The sequence below is a fragment of the Pteropus alecto genome, unplaced genomic scaffold, assembly GCF_000325575.1.
Source record: "Pteropus alecto unplaced genomic scaffold, ASM32557v1 scaffold33, whole genome shotgun sequence".
Classification (NCBI taxonomy): Eukaryota; Metazoa; Chordata; class Mammalia; order Chiroptera; family Pteropodidae; genus Pteropus; species Pteropus alecto.
In genome coordinates, this window is record NW_006435762.1 from 9586493 (window position 1) to 9603103 (window position 16611).

At 35.8% G+C, this 16611-nt stretch overlaps 1 protein-coding gene across 1 annotated transcript in view; it reads left to right on the plus strand.

The window, feature by feature from the left end:
- KCNMB2 (potassium calcium-activated channel subfamily M regulatory beta subunit 2) overlaps nt 1-16611 on the plus strand; it is a 215698-nt gene that overhangs the window by 169530 nt on the left and 29557 nt on the right. Inside the window, exon 2 of the mRNA XM_006910850.1 lies at nt 15581-15703. Within this exon, the coding sequence (XP_006910912.1) occupies nt 15648-15703 (56 nt within the window). The 5' untranslated portion in view covers nt 15581-15647. The remainder of the gene's footprint in view (nt 1-15580; nt 15704-16611) is intronic.

A 16611-nucleotide genomic window follows, 5' to 3' on the forward strand; every position in this document is an offset into this window, starting at 1 on the left:
GACATGTGGAAAGCAATCCAGGGTGTCAAACCAGGAGCAACACTGGAACTCTAAGACAGACTCCAGTTCAGATTATGGTAACACTTTCCATCAAACAGAAATGTCCAACTATGAGAGGGGTTGTCTTCAGAGAAAGTAGACTCCCCACCGCTGGAATTGTTTAATCAAGAGCTGGATAACTACTTGTTTAAAGTACTCTAAAGGGATAAAAGTATCAGATACAGGGTCTTATGAGTCTCAGATGACAAAGGGCTTAATCTATCAGTTAACAGTAAATAGATATTTATAGTAATTGATTATTTTTGGTAAATTTTATGAAGTATAAATATTTATGTTACTAATACACACCAGCTTAGGTTAATTTGTCATCTAGTTTTCCTCAATAAACCTGTTTACCAAAGCTATGTAATCTCAAAAACTAGGATATACCACAGCATCTGAAACCATCCCTCTGGCCACATGATTCATGATAGGCAATTCGAGTCAAATGTCCTCAAGTAGCAGCCATCCCTGGCTATTGCATTTCCTTTTGTTTCTTACAGAAGCTCCTTGAAAGAAATAATAACCATTTTCCTCCTCTACAATTTGCTTGTAGTGTTTAATTTCATTCATTGACATATTTTGAAAGCAGTAATGCAAAAGTGAGTTTTAAAAGAGCTTTATTTTGACCTTATGTATCAGTTTAAATAAAGCAAGAAAGCTCAGGAACAAAGAAATGGTAATCTTTTGACCTTGATAAAACTGAAGCTTTGAGATAAATCCATTAACAAGAGCTACTCAGTTCAGTTTCTTCAATGTGCCAATAGTAATTCAATTTTTTTGTTTGGTTGGTTTTTAACTCCTTTTTAAAAATAAAGAAACAGGCTAAGGTATGTTTAATTGCCAACTCAGAGCCACATGGTCAATCAGGGGGAAAGCAGAGAGTCACATACAGTGACCGATAAAGTGCACGTATCTCCAAGCCTGTCTCAGTTGTGCTGCGGCCCCTTCCTCACTTGCTCCAGACTCACTCCCTGCATCACAGAGCCAAGTATGTCTCAAATCTAGAGAGTAAGGGAGAGCCAACATGTCCTTCTCCATGGTCCTGAACCACCTTCAGTACTTGGGAACACACTGAGTCCAGTCTTTGAATCAGAATACTTTGTACTTGCACTTCATTCTTTGAACTGAATTTGTCCACTGGTTCTGGACTAAGCAGTTAGGTTGTGCCTCCCAGTAGCTTTAGCACTCTTGAATCCAACTTCTGGCACCTGCCACTGGACTCTTCCTTACCACCACCATGAGAGGAGTGTTATATTTAATCATTAGTTTTCAGCTTGAGTGACATGACACTGCTGTGACTGGATGTGAAGGATACAGCATTAAAGCTGGTGCATAACCAGGAGCCTATGCTACAGCCTGATCATCAGAACTTGGTAATGCTCATAGAGTAGAGACCAAGAAAATGTGTGTCATAAAAAGGAAAGGATTGAGAATCACTCCTTTAAAAGAGAGCCTCATTTTGTATTGTTATTTGAGGAGCAAAAGGAAAGTACAATGATAAATCCCACTGCACCAATTATTAACTTCTTCCAGACTTGGTTTCCACAGCTCTTCACACTACGGCTACACAACATGGACCCTCCATTTCAAGAAGTTCCAGCCTCCAATCCAACCTTACATACTATGCTCACATCAGGGAGCCTACTCGATTGTTTTTCTCAGAAAGTCTTCCTAATATTCTTCTTCTTCTTTGGCTATCAATTCCCCTCTCCTCCAGGAAGCCTTCCCTACATTCACACTTATTTCATCTTCCTTGAAGTATAGCACTTGAATATTGTGAAATCTGTCTTGGGTTTACCTACAAATAATAGAAAGTCAGTGATGGGTGTTAAGTAAGAAAGTAACCTGACAAAATGTATTCTTTAGAAAAAAAAATAACAGGAGAAGAATTGTACTGGAATAAAGATTAAAAATAGGAGAGAACATGATTTTTTTCAGTATATAAATCAAAATCCAAATAAAATTCACACATAACGATTAGTCAATAATATCTTTTTAAGTCTCGTTTAACCTATAGATAGATTCCTTCTGTATCATATCTTAGCAATTACTTTTTAAACACTCCAGGTTGTCTTTCCTGTAAGTTTTTCACAGTCTTAATTTTGCTGATGGCATCCCCATAGCGTTTTATAACATATCTTCTGTCCTCTTTATTTTCTATAAATTATTCATTGGCTTTAGGGGATTGATCAGATTCAGGTTTGGGTTTGGGGACAAGACTAATTTATAATTGATATTGTGATTATCTCTCTTTTTTTATGATAATAATAATTAATGATCAAGGTCTAGGTACATTAACGTCTTAAGAGTTGGCAAATAATGAGGGTTTAATTCTAATATCCTATCTTTATTAATTAGGTGAAATACTTCTATAAAAAGAAATTTTATTTCACCTACTATCTGGTTTCTCAGTGCTTTAGTTAATATGGGAAATGTAGGATAAATGATTGATGCCTTCGCTATACTTACCTGTTTTCAATGTAATAAGTTCATTCCCTAGCATCTTCTACTGGTGATTAATTAATTTTTAATAATACTATGAAGTCATAAGTTAAACATATTTGCTGTATATTTTATCCATTTTCGTTGTTATCTTGATTGATACTCAGATTGTTCTTTGCTCCATCTTCAAGTCAGCCCCTGAATCCTTTTGATCTTGATAGTCTTTGATAGGTCATTTGCTATTTGGTATAATTCACCCTGCATCTTTCCTGCTCTAGAAAATTCCCTACAGATTTCATTCCTTTTAGAAAAGAATGCTGGCATTTTTGCCAGCAATCTTGACCTACTCTGAACACCTATTATATCCCTGTACTTTACCCCAACCCTACACCTCTAAAATGACTTCGAGATGGAATGAGGGATTGGATTGTCCTCATGAATGTGATGACAGACAGGTTTAGGCTCAAAGGTGGCTGAAAGTCAGAAATGTCTATGATATAAATTACTTGGTAATAATAAAATAATAGTATTACAATTTTAAATGGCTATTTTGACACAGCCATATCAAAATATCTCTCTGTAAGGCAAGCCAACCAGTTAGGAGGCTGTTTGAGTAATCTAGGACAGGCAGCATGATAGCCACTGAAGTCAAACTGACCTAGGTTTGAATCCCAGATCTGCCATTTAAATAGTTGCATGTCCTTGGGCAAATTATTTAATGTTTCTAAGCCTCAGCTTCATCATCCATAAAATGGAGTAGTAATAACACCTACCTGACAGGTTTGTCAATGTGATGCATATGAAACACAGGACCCATCACATGGCAAGTACTCAATAAATGAAGATGGTGATTATTTTTGATATTTTATTATTATTGCAAAAATTGATATAGTCATATTGATATATGTCAGAGGGCATATTCTGAAACAGTCCAAAATGCTAGTCATTATCCACATGTGCCTATTGAGCATTTCAAATGTGGTTAGTCTGCATTGCTATGTGTTGTAAGTATAAAACATGCATTGAAGTTCAAAGCCTTTATTTTTTTAAAAAAGTGTATCTATTGCACCACTAATAATTTTTATTTTTATTATATGCTGAAATGAATTGGGAGTATATTAGGTTAAATGAAATATATTATAATTAATCTCACATGTTTCTTTTTATTTTTTTCAATGTGACTACTAGGAAAATTTTAATTACATAAATGGTTCACATTATACTTCTATTGGACAGAGGTTCTCTAGAGATAATAAGAAATTATATGTAAGAATTTGGAGACTGAGTGGATGAGGCATGAAGAACAGGGTGATCACTTCATTCATTCTTATATACCTAATGTCTTCTAACATGAACCAATTCTTAATAAATCCTTCATAATAGATTGGTGTCCATTTTTTTTAAGAAAACAACCATATGCATTGCTGTTTTCTCCTTATGAAGAGGCAGTCCTGGGTCTGGATAGCAGATGTTGGACAAGGTAACCAACTCAGTTCCTTTTAAGGAGAGATTTACATTGATTAGTACTTATCATGTTCCAGACATTTAATATGTTTGTTGTAACTAGATATTACAAACTTCTTTTATACAGATAAGGAAATTGAGATTCAGAGAGGTTAATTAACTCATCCAATGTCACAAAGCAATGAAGGAATAAAAGTGAGAAGTAAAAGCAATCCCATTAGCCTGCTTGGTCCATGCTACATCTTTCCAATTTGGGTTACTATTTAGGGGTAGATGTGTGGCTTGACAAATAAATACGATTCCAAATTCTGCCATCTTCCTAGGTGATTTCTCTTAGTTCCTTGAGTTCTTAGTTCCTAATGTAGAACCCAAAATCCTATATGCTACAAAATGTAGGAGATCCAAGCTCTGTAAGCAAACTATTCCCAGGTATTTATTTTATGTATAGGGCTTCATCAGCAACTGAACCATCATGACATCAGACATTTCCAGACAATTGTGAAATCACAGATTTTTTTAAAAGAACTAAATATCTAGTTTAATATTTCTGAAGAGTCACCATAGAATCTAAGCAGTATGAATGGGTTTTTCTTCAACATATAGCCATCAAAAAAGAATAACTATTCTTTTGCTGTTTCTTTCCCTTTTATCTTTAAGTACAGCCTCTTCCTGAAGCAGAATTTAGAATTTAAAATATCTTTTCCTTTGCCTACTTAGTGCCTTTTGCACTTTGAAAATCTGCTTTTACAATTAGACTCATTTGCCTTTTACTTGCAGCCTTAAAAAAAAAAAAAATCTATCCAAGAAAACCAAAGAAACACTAAGTCTCAATATTGGCATGTGGCCTAGAATACCTCTGATAGTTCTTCCAGCTTTAAAATGCAGGTATTCAATGATTTCTCTGAGTTCTATCTCAAATCCCTTCAGTCAGGATAATGGTCTTAATTTAGCATATTAGGTATATTAGGATCTATATACAAAGAAATAGGTATATGTAAATAAATAGCTACCAATAATGTCAAATTCATTATTTTAATTAATCATCACAATAAATTTTAAAGGTTGCATTAATATTTCTACTTTATAGATAAGGAGGGAGACTCAGAGAAGTTGAGTAGCTTGCATCCAATGTAATATTGATAGCAAAAGAGCAAAAATGAAGCTTGAACTCAGTTTTCTCTGTTTCCTGTGCTCATAGTTTCTTATCACTTTTCTACTTGGCAGTAAAAGACATAGAAAAATCAAGGAAATCTTTGCCCCATTGGCAAAATGGACTGAACTACTCAATTTGAGGATGAGAACACTGAGTTAAGACTACTGATTTCCTCCAGGAGTAGAATTTTAGATGTATTATTAGTAATCAATTCAAAGCGCCAACTTGGAGAGGCTCTGGACAAATTTAATTATAGTTCACCTAACAAACTCTGGTTCACCTATAGTTTACCACAGTTGGATAGAGCAGGACATATAAACCATATTTTCTTGCCTCCAAAATATCTCCTTCACCAATCTGCCATAGCACCTAAAATTCCCACTATCACAGATTCCTTTGGGATATAGTGGTGGTTTAACAACTGGGTTAGTCATGGGGCCGTGTGGGGATACATCATAGACAGTGGGAGAAATTAGGTAGACAAGCCTGTTTGAATCCTGACAACACAACATGGTTTGTGCCCAAGATGTCCAGCTCTATAACAATGGCTTGGTCTATAGAAATCTTTTTCAAGGACCATTAGGGGACTTTCATGTCGCCTTCCCATTTGGTGCTTACTCTCTCCTCCCTCTGCTTTTTCTAGACTTCCCATAAGCCTTACTGAATGCTTTATTTAAGAAATCAACATAATGTAAAATACAAAGAAATTATATCTAACCAAAAACAAATTAGAAGTCAAATAAGTCATAGGAATGGGCTTCGATTGCAATTTTCTAAAGTAGAACAAAATAAAAATTTCCAGATGAAAGGAACCTTAGCGACATCTTTTTTAACTCTCTCACATTACATATGAGGAATAGGTAGCCAGGAGGCAAAAATACCTAATTACAGACTAGTCAGTGACAGAGTTAGTGCTGCTTCCATTGCTTACTCTTTTCTCTACTCTTTTCTCCATGAAAAAGTAAAGATCACATTTACGAATGTCTATTGAATACATTTAACTGTGTGAACTTCTACACAGATTCTATTATTTTTCAAATCTAATATATATTTAACCTATTCCCAAGTGGTAATATTAATAGCATATACTTAATTCCTCCCATTTTACTTTTCGTATATTAACTCACATATATTCTATATAATGTCATATATATTTAGATAAATATATTAACATGCATATATTCATGTTATATATACTGTGTACTGACATAATATATATGACATTATTATATTATAATATCACAAAGCATATTGCATATATTAACTCAATCTTCGCAAAAACTCTATGAGGAATATACTATTACTATCATCCTCATTTTAAAGAAGAGAAAACAGAGGTGGAAGAGTGTTAGAAACTTGCCCAAGATCACGCAGACAATAAGGAGCAAAGTCTGAGTTGGGGTTCACTTGTCTTACTGTGCTTTACTTTTTTGCCTTTTTCTCATTCCTGTCATATTCTTCTACTAATCATTTTCCCACTCTAACTTTGATGTGGTGAAGAATGTGGTACTCAATGAAGAAACAGGCTGAATGCTTGTTTAGCACTCATTACATATTTGATATGGATTTTGGTACTTGGTTGCCTAGTGAAAAATTATGGGTTGAGAGCGGATGGGTTTTGGACATGCTTAGACTGAAATTCTGACTTTACCACTTAATAGCTATGTGACCTCAGACAATTTACTTACTTTTCTAAATATCAGTTTCCTCTTCTGTTAAATAGAGAGAGCTCTCATAAAGGTTAGTGTTAGAATTAAATGAAGAGTCTAGAGAAGTACCTCATACCTTTATTATCATCTCTAGTTCTTCTCCGTAAAAAGCTTTTATTATAGTTTACCTCCCTTAAGTTTCAATTAAAACAGAAGTCAGAATTAAACCACATTCACCAAGAAGAGACTAATGGTTTCAGCATAAATCTGTTGTTTGTACCAGTCTAGGAGTCACACGTGAGTTATAAGCAGGTTTTCTCACACCATCTGTGTATGTGTGATGCCCAATCAAGGGAATGTTTAACAATTAAACTGGTTTTAAATATGTAGTATGGAAGGAATCAAACTGAGCATCGGTTGTGATTATCTACTTGAAAAGCTCATTAAGAAATGAATTATGGAATAGTGGATTAATTAAGACCATGTAGAAATGTACTTTCCATTTCTGTATAGAACTGTTTTTTTGATGAACCAAACAGATGGACTTGATGCATTGGTATGGCCAATTTAGGGAAAATTTTTCCTGATATTTCCTCCAAATGGAAAACACTAACATTTACTGAGGGCTTACTCAATGCCATATATTATTTCAAATCATCTGCATGGCAATTCTTTATGATATCTATTATTACTCAAATTTTCATAATGAGGAAAATGAGTGTCAGGGAAGTTTAACAATATATTTAGGTTACATAATTACTATATTGTGGAGCTGGGATTTCAACCTGAAACTAATTCTAAAGTTCTTTCAACTAAGCTCTGAGATAGTCTTTTCTGATTGCTGTTATGACTGTAGATGTGATGCAAAATGTATTTCATTGCATGCAAAAGCATAACAGTCTTATATTAAAGATTCCCATCCACATTTGTCTGACTAGTTTGTCTCCTCCTCTAGATCAGAAGCTCCAGAAGAGTCATACCTATTGTGTTCACCAATATATCCCAACACCCAGGCTCAGTACCTGCCACATAATTATATCTTCAATAAATATTTGTTGAATGAAGAAACAAATGCTGAATTAACAAAAAGAATAGCAGTTAGCGCCACAGTCATCCTTTCACAGGTGGCAATACTAAGGAAAAAAAGAAGTGTTTTGCCTGCAGCTATACCATTACTAAGTGACAGAGCGAAGATTAGAAGCCCAGAGCCTCTGAATTGCTGAGCTTAATAAACTAAGTCACCCACAGGCTAAAGAACAGGTATATTATTTAATTTAAGCTGCATCTTCCTGAAGCATAAGTCAAACACATTATGATTATATGTACAACAATTGGCCTACATATGTGACAGAGGTCACAAGTGACTCCCACACCCATCTCCAGACAAAAGAGTACATACATGTCAACACCGCTGTTGGAAAGCAGCCTGCGATAAAAATTCAGAGAACCCGTTCTTTCTTATTTGATTCTGCCCAAAGAGACCATAGTGTTCAGCTATGTACTTCTTTACCTCTACAACCGGGCAGAAAAAAGAGCTATTTACTCAGTCTTCCAGGCATGGGACTGGGGAAGAAAGGTCTTTTACATTCCTGTTAAAAGGCATTTGTTAAAAGACTATTCGTGAGTACTTGTTAGTCTTCCAAATGAAATTAACGTTTAAGGGGTAGGTAGAGAAATAGGGACTCAACAAAGAAATAGAAGGAACAGCTAGAGAATGAGAAAAAGAACCAAGAGAGCATTGTCCCATAAGTCAAGGTTGTATTTTTAGGAGCAGGAAATGACCAGTGATGTTGATATCAAATTCAGTAAGCTGAGAGGTTAAATAAGATGTGGAGAGACAAGTAACTACTGAATGTATCCAAGGGAAGTCATAGCACCCTTAGAAAAAGCAGTTCTGATATAATGCAAATATCAATTTGTTATTCTGACTCCTGCATGGACTGTGAAGCAAAAATGAATGGGTTGGCACCTACAGTACCCAGTACAGTGCTTGGCACATAGAAGGCAATAAATGTCAAATGGGCACTCAAATGAATTAATTAAAACAAGGTACAGTAGTTCATTTGGAAGAAAACATTCCAAAGACATTTAAAATTGATCTTAATAAAAAGTACCAGTGTTTTCTAAATTAAATCACTAGGTCTAAAATTATCACCATACATTTGGCTTCTTCCTCCAAAGGCCCTGAGGCAAAAACAACTCAATTCCTGTGGGTAACATATAATTTGCCCTCTGCAAAGATAAAGTCTCGCATACTAGATCTAGTCCTAAATTTCTGTGCTTAGAGTGACCTTTTTAAGTTGCTGCTATGATGTCATTACAATTTTATGCAAGATTAGGCATGTAATTATGTGTTAAATAGTCCCTCTGGCTCCTACTTGCTGTGTAATAAAGCAGAGTATATTAAGAGTATCCCATATGCATAGCTCAAGGCCACTAACACTAGAAAACTGCATCCACTTTGCTCTTTCTTGCCTCATGTCCCACTTGTCCTTGCAGCTGTCATCTCAAGGCCTTGGCACTGGTAGGAAGTAAAAAACCACTGCACAAAGTGGCACTCGTAGAGCTGTTACTTTCCAGCTGAAGCTTCTAGAGGGAGTCTCCATAAATAATTCAATTTATTTGTTATTCATTGGAGAAGACATGGAGAAAAGGGAACGCTTGTGCACTGTTGGTGGAACTGCAAATTGGTACAGCCACTATGGAAAACAGTATGGAGATTTCCTCAAAAAAACTAAAAATAGAACTACATACAACCCAGCAATTCCAATTCTGAGTATTTATTCGAAGAAAACAAAAACACTAATTCGAAAAGACATATGCACCCCTATGTTCATTGCAGCATTATGTACAATAGCCAAGATATGGAAGCAACCTAGGTGTTCATCGATAGATGAATGGATAAAGAAGATGTGGTACATATGTATAATGGAATATTACTCAGCCATAAAAAATGAAATCTTACCATTTGTGACAATATGGATGGATCTATAGGGTATTATGCTAAGTGAAATAAATCAGACTGAGAAAGACGAATATCATATGATCTCACTTACATGTGGAATCTAAAAAACAAAATAAACAAACAACAAAACAAAAATAGACTCAGATACAGAGAACAAATTAATGATTGTCAGAAGTGGGAGCTGGGAATCTGGGTGAAAAAGGTGACAAGATTAAGACATACTAAAATAGTCACAGGGATGTAAAGTACAGCATAGGGAATATAGTCAATAATATTGTAATAACTATTTATAGTGTCAGGTGAGTCCTAGAGTAATTGGGGAGATCACTTTGTAAGTTACATAAATGTCTAACCATTATGCTATACAACTGAAACTAATATAAAATAATATTGAATGCCAATTGCAATTGAAAAATAAGTAAATAAATAAAATTCTGAGGGAAAAAAGTGGCACATTTATATAATGGAATATTACACAGCAATAAAAAAGAATGAAACCTTGATATTTGTGACAATGTGAATGGACCTAGAGAGTATTATGCTAAATGAAATAAGTCAGACAAAGAAAGGCAAATATTGTGTGGTTTCACTTCTAAGTGAAATCTAAAAACAAACAAACATACAAACAAACAAACAAACAAAAAAAACAGACCCACAGAGACCAAAGAGATGGTTGCCAGAGGTGAAAGGGGATATAGTCAATAATATTGTGATAAGTTTGCAGTGACAGATAATTAGTAGAATTAGTGGGATGATCACAACATAAACTATAAATGTCAAATCACTATATTATATACCTGAAACAAATATAATATAATATTGTATAGCAAATATACTTAAATTTAAAAAAAGAATTCTACTTAATGAAATCATAACCTGAGCATTTGTAGCCGTGTTTCTCACCTTGCCTGCCCAGCAGAACTCCTTGGGTGGCTTTTTATAAAAATACCAATGCCAGGGACCCACTTCCAGAAGTTTTCACTGGTCTGGCTTGAGAACCAGGCACCAGTATTTTCTAGAACTTCCCCCCGATGATTTTAATGTGCATCCAGGGTTTAGACGCACCTTCTTTATGCCCCTCTTGCTCAGGATGGATATCAACTTAATGTGAATGAGGAAATACTTCAGATTTTATTATCTCAATATCTCAGAAGGCAGTTTTTCCTTTATTGAATGCCACTGACCCATAGGGGAAAAAAATCAATAGTCTCAATATACAAGTACATTTAAGCAACTTAATTGGATTTTTTTTTTTTTTTTTTTTTTTTACAAAAAGATAGAATCTAATCCATTTGTTTTTAAAATCAATAACAGGGGGGAAAGAAAGAAACTAATTTTTAATATGTGCCTACTATGTGCCTTAATCTACTTTAGGTACTTTTGCATCTATTATCTCATTTATCTTTCAAGCAACTCAGAAAGGCAAGCGTTATTATCCCTATTTTTACAGTTGAGGAAACTAAGACACAGAAATGTTAAATTGACTTGTCCAAAGTCACACCAGTGGTAAATGGCGATACCAAGAGGCAAACAAACAAACAGGCCCATCTGGCTCTCCTGTTCATCTTTTCATTAGGACATGCTTTTCTCTCTAAAGAAAACCTTATTAAATGATAAATCAGCAAGGAAAAGAAACTTTCTGTCCAAGTCAGTGAATGTGACCGAGGGAGCAGGACAATCAGGAGAAGGGAAGAGAGAAGATGGGGAGGAAAAAGAAGGAACAACATGCCAAGCTAAGGGAAGGATTAGGAAGGAGACCCTGGCTACACCCAGCAGTAGTGAGCCATACACAGGGGGCTAGCGTCAGTACCAATAGTGTTACTTTCCAATAGATACTTAGGTGGTCAAGACAGCAAGCACAAGCAGTGTGTCACGGTGTGTCCTGCATTGTGCCTTAAAGGTGCATAAGATGCAGGCCTGCCCTGGAATGCCCACAGCATCACAGGGCAGGCAGATCTGCATACAACCAGGATAAACTGTGCCTTACTCTAAAAGGGGTGAGTATCAAGAATTGGGTACAGAGCTGAGGAAGCTGCTCTTGTGGGCCAGAGAAGGCTTCACATAAGAGGTGACCACTGAAATGATCTGGGAAACAGAGGAATTCATTCACTGGCAGGCAAGGGAGACAGAGGGAAAGTATGAACTGAGTCAAGGAGGTAGGAACCCACAATGTATGTTCTTAAGAAATGGAAAGTGTCCTTTTATAAATTCCTGAGGCAAAAAAAAACATTGTTACAGTCTCACTGACTCCCTGCTTTCATTTAAGGCTGAGATTCCATCTTTTAGGGCTTTCAGTTTTCAGACAATGCTTATCTGCATATAGCCACGTCTCTGCCCCATCCACCCTAGTTCCTAAGTGATTTAGTGATGGAATTAGATCCAGGTTTCCTCCTCCTGCCCACAACCCTGTGCAACCACTAACACAGCTTTGTTTCATGCTAGGTTTCCAAATTACAAAATTTTATAAAGTGATTTCTTTTGTCTCTATATCAATTTCCCAATCACAATTCAAGTGAAATGTTCCTTGACTTATAAAGTGAGCAGAGTTGAGGTAATTATGTAAGGAGCTCAGGGGGACAGGACTGTCTTTGAGCTGAGAGAACCTCCAAACCATCTTCATTAACTTATTCTGAGTGTTTCTTTGAAGCCTAGAAATTGTTTTCAACTTCCACAGAACCTTTACACTGCTGTCTTTAAAGCAGCTACTCTCTTCCCTTTTAATTAGCAACAAACTTAGCAGGTTTTAAATAACAGTTTGTCTTTATGAAAGAAACATGGGGTAAATAAACTCAAAACCACTTACTGGAATAACCTAAGAAGTCAATAAGTCCTTTCCAAGAAGCTTTAGACAGTTAATTAGAATAAATACATCTTTAATCTCCCCTTTCTGTATCATCTTAAAACAACAGAGCAAGGGTGCAGTGCTGAATCACGAAACACAATCCAAAAAGTATCTTAAGTACATTGAAATCACTGCAGCCTCTTCCACCTTGATTGATTTAAAAGCATTTATAATATGTATGGCATGTCTATTAAATGCCGGCTAATAACCAGTAGCAAGACAAGAGCTCAGTGATTTATTGCTTTACCTTGACGCAAATTGTGCCACTTTTCTTTGTCTACTCCACTTCCCAGCCCTTTGAAGGGTGACTAATGTGATCAGAAGATTCCATCAGAGTCAATGTAGAAATAACTTCCTGAAAGTTTAAGCAAACCCTTATTCTTATGGAATAGTTCCTTCAACTCAGATTAAAATCATTATTTCCTGAAGACACTGGATTTAATACTAATGGATTTAATCTGTATTCTATTTGATATGTTTTTTAATTAATGTATTACGGTAACTTTGGTTAAAAACACTTATAATTTACAAGTGTACGACATTATAATTCAACATCTGTCTACTGTATTGTACGCTCACCACCGAAGTCTCATCTTCTTTCATCACCATATATTTGACCCTCTTATCCTCTTGTCCTCTCCCCACCTTCCTTCCATTCTAGTAATCACTATTCTGTTGTCTGTATCTATTTGTTTGTATTTGTTTTGTTAGCTTGTTACTTTTTGTTTTATATTCCACATATGAGTGACAGTTTGTTACTTTTTGTTTTATATTCCAGATATGAGTGAAATCATATAGAACTACCATACAATCCAACAGTTCCTCTCCTGGGTATTTACAACTGCCATACAATCCAACAGTTCCTCTCCTGGGTATTTACCTGAAAAAATATGAAAACATTTATTCATAAAGATATACGCACCTCTATGTTCACTGCAGCATTATTTACAATAGCCAAGACATGGAAAAACCTAAGTGTCCTTCGATCGATGGATAAAGAAGATGTGATATACATACACATGCACAATAGAATACCACTCACCCATAAAACAATGAAATTTGTGACAACATGGATAGATCTTGAGAGTATTATGCTTTTTGACATTTCAAAGATGTTCAAAAAGGAACATAAATTACCTCAAATATCCCAGATCCAAGTCATTGAAAGAGCTAGCAGATTCAACTTTTAAATCTTTCTAAAACTGTTCAGGGGATCCATTCAAATGTATCATTCATTCTTGCCATTTATCCTAAGAGCCGCAGGTAGAAGTATGACTTCTTGCATCCATACTGGTTACCAAACCCATGTTACCTCACATGGCCTCTGTTACTTCTGTCTCTGATGCTGACACGCGGTTATAGAAGGAGCTCTAATCCTAGAGCTATCCCTGGAAAGTCAATACACAATGACTTACAATACACTTAGATTCATTCTTCAATTTACTAGGTTACAAAATTTTAGAGCTGAGAGATATCTTAGAGGTTACTTTTTCAAACTCTTCGTGTTGCAGTTTAAAAACAACCAAGTCCTAGAAAATGTAAGTGTCTTTCTCAAGCCACACAACTAGTATCTAATGCAGTTAGTGACAAAATTGGTTCTATAACCATCCACTGACTCTGAGTACATGCTCTGAGTCCTTGCTCAGTGTTGTCTGCCGACCAGCAATATCAGCATCACATAAGACCTTGTTAGAAATGTAGAATTCCAAGCCCCACCTCAGACCTGCTGAATCAGAATCTACATTGCAGCAAGATCCCCAGAAAATTTGTATGCACGTTACAGTTTGAGAATCACTGGGCTACACTGCCGTGTATCATTCTCCAGAAAGCACAAGGATTGGAGGCAAGCAGACATTGATTTGAAGCATGATTTCACCTTTGCTAAATGACAAATATCCAACTCCTGGAAGCATCATTTGTAATCTGAAAATAATAGCATTATCCACCTTGCAAAGTTTTCATAATATAAGCATAACACAGATATATGCATGTACATTTTATGACATATACCTAGATAATATATGCAAAGTGCTTGGCATCTAGTATCTAATACAGTATATAGTAGCTAATATTATTTCTATCCTCATGCTTACCATTAATACTGTGTTGACCAAAAGTAACACAAAAGTGACAATGAAACCATAAAGAAATCACCTTTACTTCATTCCTTCCTTTGTTCCATTTGTTAAATATTTTAACTTTGATTAGGACTTCTACTATATTTTGTGCTTCGAACTCCTTAGAAGATGATTATTATGTAGAAAATAAATAATAATACCTAATTATTTCTAGTGCTGTGTTTGGAGATGAAAGAATATATTCCTAAGCCAAGTTATAACCAAAAGAACACAACAGTCCTCTAAGACCTCAACTCTGAATCCTATAAACCTGGCCTCTAGGTGCCAGTGAGTATCTGCTGCTGCTGCTGCCGCTGCTGCTGCCGCCACTGCTATGATTTTTCTCAGAAATGCAACTGCAAGGGGACAAATCCACAGCTTTGGCAACAGTAGAGCATATTTAAAAGTTGACATTCCATCCCCAAAATGTCACATCTGTCAGCTTCAAGGAAAACAGTTTGAAGACAAAAGGAAAAGTAGAATTTTAGTATCCAAATCTGAACCAGAATTTTAAGAGAATATAGTATACTACAGAGTATGAAACCATATCAAAATTATATTTTTGGAGGAGGCATTTTGGAGGGAATATGATGTTAACCTCGAATAGAAAACCATGTTTCTCCAAGGCACTGGCTCTCAACCACAGCAGTGCATTATAAACTACTAGGAAGCTTTAAAAACATTGAATGCATATTTCTGAGGGAGGGACCCATGCCTCAGTGTTTTTTAAAAGATTCCCAGTTAATTTTTCTGTGCAGCCAATGCTGAGAACCTTTGCCTGATGGCAACAGAAACCTGTTCTTATTTAAAGGTCAGTCCACTGAGAGCTACTGCTTGCTGTTGATACAGAGTTCCCAAAATTTAAAGTAATGGACTTAAATTAACTTCAGTGTATACCTCTTCTAGGTCTTTTCATCATTCCTCCAGGACTTCCACCATAAGGAAAGGAGCCCCTGGACCAACATCCTCTAAGATGTTTATATGGACCAGTGGCCGGACCTCTTCATCTTACAGACACGATGAGAAAAGGTAACTGACAACACAGACAGGATGCCAATGGGAAAGCATTAAGTAACTGAGCTTTATATTCTGCACGTATAAATGTGGGCTAGGCTCTACATTGAGGAAATGGGATTTCAGACATTTTATCCTTTCTCATCCTTGTACTCTCCATGTTCACTTCTACCACATAGCTTTGCAAAGGCTATTCCCTGTCAGAAATGTCCTTTACGCACGCACATACATACCCACTCATGACTTTGCTAACTCTATCTCTGCCCTCAGATATCCATTCAATCAGAACCTCCCACCCTCTTTTTGAGTAGCAAAGACTTCGTGTTTGTTTTACTCTCCATTGAATTTCCAGTACCTATCCCTGCACCTAATACATAGTAAATGCTCAATAAATCCTGAACTGAAATGAAAATTGCATTGCAAGGCACCGAACACATGACAACAAAGGAAAGCAGAAACTATGAGAGGATAAAAAGAAGATGGACAAATTTATGGAGCCCTCAAATTCTTTGAAAGAACAGCCTGGTTTAGGGGAGAAATTGGGAGAATAAGAAGAAAATTAAAGGAGAAAAGCAGTGTTAATAAAAGACAAAATGACAATTACATAGCTCAATCCAGCCCTCCCACATGAGTTTAAGGAATATATGCCTTCATAAAATTCTTTAGCCATTTTTAAATATTTGTTTTCTTCTGCACCTCTCTTTATTTCTCATTGAACTTATACTATTACTTTGGTGTGATGAAGCTAAATTTTAAACAAAACTGCCTATACCAACATTTTGTAACTTAAGCATAGCTCACCTGCCTGCAGAATCCGATAGAAATCATGATTGATCAATGATGCTGGACACAAGAAGAAGGACCTGAGGGAAGTGTACCTGGATATAGTTTTGAGAGCTAGTACTTTTATTTTTCTTTTAAAA